General features: G+C 45.7%; 1 protein-coding gene across 1 annotated transcript; it reads left to right on the top strand.

The window, feature by feature from the left end:
• The first annotated feature begins 1087 nt into the window (after positions 1–1087).
• Positions 1088–4742, top strand: LOC149829067 (glucan endo-1,3-beta-glucosidase 4-like). Its single transcript, XM_090017265.1, has 4 exons — positions 1088–1655; positions 1809–3053; positions 3975–4002; positions 4348–4742. Exons 1-4 carry the CDS (start codon positions 1589–1591, stop codon positions 4523–4525), a joined length of 1518 nt encoding a protein of 505 aa, XP_089873391.1. The 5' UTR covers positions 1088–1588; the 3' UTR covers positions 4526–4742.
• The last annotated feature ends 400 nt before the right edge of the window (positions 4743–5142 follow it).

The following is a 5142-nucleotide window of genomic DNA, read 5'->3' as shown; positions in this document are numbered from 1 at the left end:
TATATATATATATATATATATATATATATATATATATATATATAGAGAGAGAGAGAGAGAGAGAGAGAGAGAGACTCGTTCTGCCTGGTTACTGGTTAGGCACCTTAAAAAATAGTAGTTTTTGGTATTTTTTCTCACATCTAAGACCATAAATGTGATATAGATTTTGCTTAGTGGGAGCCGACTTTTGGATTACCGGAATATGACATGTATACAAGCTTTTCCGGTGAACCAAAATCAATGGCTACAAAGGCATCAATTTTTTTCAGCTCATAAAAATACATTTTTTCATAGAGAAAACATGATCCAAGAGTCGATTCTCATGAAATCAAGCATGCTAAACACATCTAACGGTTCAGATCTATCATAAAACACTTCAAACTATGGGGACAAACGGGCAGAACAAGAATAGACAGCCTAGTATGTTCAGTTTATATATATATATATATATATATATATATATATATAACATGAAATGCTTTTGCACAAGCCAGCTCATCTCATTCAGGGGTGAGCCAAGCTCAGCTCTGCTCTGCTCTGCTCGGCTAAACACGATCACGAGCCAAGCCACAAGCTCAATCCAATGGTAAATTAGCGGAGCCCAAACATTTCCTGTTCTGTTCGTTGGGCTCGTTTACCAGCCCTGTTTACCATCCATCTGTAAGTATAATTATTCTAGTGGTTTTTGTGAAATGTTAAAATCATTTTACTGCAAAAGCCCTCAAAGGAATGAGTAAACTAAAACGGATACCTTCTGTGATGGAACCAAACCCGACCCGTTGATACCTTAATCCCAATCCCACCACTGGAGAGTGACCAGGTGGAACAGCACATTAATCCTGATCCTCCCCTTTAGAAAAAAAGTAAAAAAAACCGTTGTCAACAATTCATTAAAAACAAAGTCAAAGTAGCCGAATAGAAAATTCCCCAAAACTTAAATGCAATTTAATTTTCTTTCCACAGAATGTTCAACCTTTTTCTCCTTTTTTTTTTTTTTTTTTCTATCCAACAATGTGAATGTTTTTTTTTTAGTTTTTTCAAGAAACAACAGGCACTATGAATGTCTGTTCTCTCCTTTTTTTTTTCTCTCTCTCTCAAACAAATATCAATCAACATCCTTTCCTCTGCCTTAGAACGTTCCCATAGATTTGCAGCCAAACATATACCAAAGAAATCGGGATGAGCTTGTTCTCTCCTTCTTTCCACATTGTCTTCATCCCATTCGAGAAAAAAACAGAACCTATGTCACTCTTTTCCCCACCCCCTCCTCCTATTTTCCTCCAGTAACGTTTTTTCCCATTTATTGGCTTTGAAAGAGAGAATCATTCCCGTGAAATACTCACAATAACGCTCGGTTTTATCGTCATCCAAAGAAATACTCGCGGGGACGCTCAGTTTTATCGTCATCCAAAGAATCCAACCTAGAAATTGACAGCAGACTGAAGCAGCTGCACAAGTGTGTTTTCTTTGCTGTCTCTCGGTTTGCCCGCTCCTCCCCGTACCTTCCCCAAGTTCCAAAACCTCCAAACTCCAACAACAGAAAGCAGAGAGAGAAGAACAAGAAAGTGGACTCAGTTTTCCGGCCACCATGTTGCCTGAAAATCGGCCGGCGACTCTCTTCCTCATCCCCTTTCTCATACTGCCCATCGTCTCGGGTACCAACTTCCTTTCCCCCCGTTCTTTGAAGTTCTTTTTTCTTTGTGGGGTTCCTTTCTTTCTTGCTTTCTTTTCTTTCTTTGTCTTCGATTGCTGTTGGTCTTTCTTGCTGAGCTTGTTTTTCTTCTTGTGATGATGAAAAACTGGAACAGGGGCGTTCGTCGGGGTGAACATAGGCACGGCGATGAGCGACCGGCCCAAGGCGGAGGAGGTGGTGAGCTTCTTGCAGGCGCAGAGGATCACCCACGTCCGTCTCTTGAACGCCGACCACGAGCTCCTCAAGGCCCTCTCCGGCACCGGAATCCAGGTGATGGTGGGCGTCCCCAACGACGAGCTCCTCGGCGTCGGCGACGACTCGGCCGCGGCGGCCGACTGGATCAACCGCAACGTAGCCACCTACTTGCCGGCGACCAACATCACGGCCATCGCCGTCGGCAGCGAGGTCCTCACCTCCATGCCGAACGCCGCCCTCGCCCTCTTCCCCGCCATGAAATTCCTCCACTCGGCGCTTCTCGCCTCCAATCTGGCCTCTCAGGTGAAGGTCTCTACCCCGCAATCGATCGAGGTCGTCGTCCAGCCGTTTCCGCCATCCGCTGCGGCCTTCAACTCCTCTTGGCTCCCCATCCTCCGTCCGATCCTCCAGTTTCTTCAGGATACTCGCTCCTTCTTCATGCTCAACGCCCACCCTTACTATGGCTATGTCAAGGCCGGCGGCATGTTCCCCCTCGACTATGCCCTGTTCCAACCGCTCCCGCCTGTGAAGCAGATCGTCGACCCCAACACCCTCTTACACTACGACGGTATGTTCGACGCCATAGTCGACGCCGCCTTCTACGCCATGGCCGCGGCGAACTTCTCGCAGCTCCCTATCGTCGTGACGGAGTCCGGCTGGCCATGGCATGGTGGCCCCGGCGAGCCGGCCGCCACCGTCGACAATGCCCTGGCCTACAACTCCAACCTCATCCGGTGGGTGCTGAATGGCACCGGCACGCCGTTCCACCCGGGGACGGGGATCGACACCTACATCTACGAGATGTTCAGCGAGGACATGGTCGCCGGCGCGGCGTCCGCCAGGAGTTGGGGGCTCTACTTTCCCAATGGCACCGCCGTCTACTCCCTGAGGATCAGCAATGATTCGTCGTACGCCTCTACTTCGCTGGTGTTCTGCTTGGCCAGGCCGGACGCCGATCCGACTGCCCTGAAGCTCGGACTCGATTGGGCGTGCGGCCCCGGCACCGCCAATTGTACTCCGATCCAGCAGGGGCAGCCCTGCTACTTGCCCAACACCCTCACCAGCCACGCCTCTTACGCCTACAACGATTACTATCACAGAACCATCAATGCTGGTGGCACCTGCTACTTCAATGCAACTGCTACTCTTTCTTATACTGATCCCAGTGAGTGTTCCCTCTCCTGCCTGCATTTTCTTTCAGTTTGTTTATATAAAGCTAGTTGCCACAGTTGTAAATTCGGTTGAGTTTAGACCATTTCGTTTCTTGGGTGCCTCTGCTTCTGATATCTTTATTCATTTGTGAATTTGGCGAGTTGGGAAAGCTGGACATAGGTTAGGAAGCACAAAGAGAAGCGAGAGTAGGAAGTGACAAAAACAAAATTAGATAAAACTTGTTGTTTACTTAAATTCATTTTTAATTTTTTTTAACCAAAAATACCCATCATCTATTCTATACATGTTTTATATATGAAAATGTATTTTTAAAAGAAATTACAGCTCATGAAAGGTGCATTTTCAGCATCAAGGAATTCTGTCCTTATCGGGGAAACCAAGTTTTCTATTCACGGGAAGTGAGCTTCTCCTAAAGTTTTCAAAAGCCTATGTTTTTCATCATTCCGAAGCGAGTTAACAAGGCTTCTTATACTTTTACCTGTGTTGAACTTTTTTTCCCTTTTTCTTGCATTTCTTTTCTTTCCTCTTCTTTTTCTGAGATACCAGTCTACGTTTTTTCACCATTCTTTTTAAAAGCTTCTGATAAAAAGTGTAGTTTTACCTTAGGGCCTGAGGCTGACTTTCTTCTTCTTTCTTGCTTTTCGTTTTTTTTTCTTTCTGATAACTCATGGCATTAAAATGCGGTTGGAAATAGACACCACCTTCTTGCCTGAATTTTTCGAATCAGGCTATAACTCATAAAACCGATCCTCTTAATCGGCAATGAACCGACGGTTGTTCCCAAGTTTGGTCAAAATAATTGAAGGAGAATATTGGTGTCTATTTCCATTGTGCTTGTTTTTAATGGTATAAGCAATTAAGCTATAAAATTTCTATTTTTAGACACTAATCTTTGTTGGGAATCGGTTTGCAGGCAGTGGAAGCTGTATATATGTGGGAAGGTAAGCAGTTCTTCTCTCTACCCTTTTTGGAGAGAGAGATAGAGAGCTCTGCTTCTGTTTTTTTGGATAATTCAAGGGAAAAAACCCCATCACTGACCACACATTGGCCGGCCTCCAGTTGGTAAAACCCTTGAGGTCCCCCCTGCCCACTGAGAAGTACACCGAGCTTCGACCTTATGGCAAGTGACGCCACTAACATGTGACGTCACGTCAACTTGGTGACATCCACAAGTCGCCCCTACCAGATAAGGGGAGTCCTTGTGGGCAAGAGAGAGCTCTGTTTTAGTTTTGAAGTCCATAATATCTATATTGTAACGAAAGGGGTGTCATTGTTTTGCTTGGCAGCACGGGTGCCACAACTGGCGGTGGTGGTTCTTCGGGCGGAGGCGGTGCTGCAGCAGCGGCTCCATCAGGAGTATCGGGGCCATCTGCTTTGGATGGGAGCAAGGCTCACCTCTTGCATGTGTCGCAGTTCGAATTTTTCATGCCCGCCTTGTTGACCATCATGTGGGCTCTTGCCTAGAATGGCCCCCCAAATTTAAGACCAGTTTTGCCCAGCGTATGTGTGTATTGAATGAGAGAGGATTCATGATGTACCTACTCAAATTCTTATGATGTGTATGATATGTGAGAGGTTAAAAGTTAGTGATGACATTCGTTGCAGGCTTTTTTTTTTCTCAGTTTTTACTTTCTGTAATTCAAAAAGAGTTACTGCAGTTGAGGTCTATGCGCTCTTGGTATGGTTGTATTGTATCACCATGTGACAGAAGAAATTGAAAGCTCAAATCATTATCGTGGGGGCTGCTTTGTGTGTAGTAAATTCGAACGATCGTTTGATTCGTAGCCTTTATAGACTGCGGTTGCCTCCTTAAAAAGTTGGATGTATAGGAGTGCGGTCATTGTGGGGGAAGGAGGGGGTGGGGGACAAAACAAACGCACTTTATAACCTTTAAACTAAAGGTGTCTGTGGCAGTTTCCTTGGTACCTTCCGCATGAATGATGCTTTGCCGGTTTGCCCACGCTCCTCCTGATTCGATGTCAATAACCCATTGTCATAAATGTTGATGTTAGTGTGCCCCTCAACGGGAAAGCTTTCAGAGGAAGTTCAGTGGGGCCTGTGGAAATGCACAGGACCTTGTG

The sequence above is a fragment of the Nuphar pumila genome, chromosome 9 (assembly GCF_984573655.1).
Source record: "Nuphar pumila chromosome 9, dmNupPumi1.hap1.1, whole genome shotgun sequence".
In the NCBI taxonomy this organism is placed as follows: domain Eukaryota; kingdom Viridiplantae; phylum Streptophyta; class Magnoliopsida; order Nymphaeales; family Nymphaeaceae; genus Nuphar; species Nuphar pumila.
Note: the sequence above shows the minus strand (reverse complement) of the source record. Positions and strands in the feature narration are given on the sequence as shown.

What these genes read in the sequence shown, in the direction of transcription:
- LOC149829067 (XM_090017265.1), top strand. Translation starts at nt 1,589, where the DNA reads ATGTTGCCTGAAAATCGGCCGGCGACTCTCTTCCTCATCCCCTTTCTC. An exon ending in TCTTTCTTATACTGATCCCA is followed by an intron (nt 3,054 to 3,974) that starts GTGAGTGTTCCC and finishes ATCGGTTTGCAG; the next exon opens with GCAGTGGAAGCTGTATATAT. An exon ending in AGCTGTATATATGTGGGAAG is followed by an intron (nt 4,003 to 4,347) that starts GTAAGCAGTTCT and finishes TTTGCTTGGCAG; the next exon opens with CACGGGTGCCACAACTGGCG.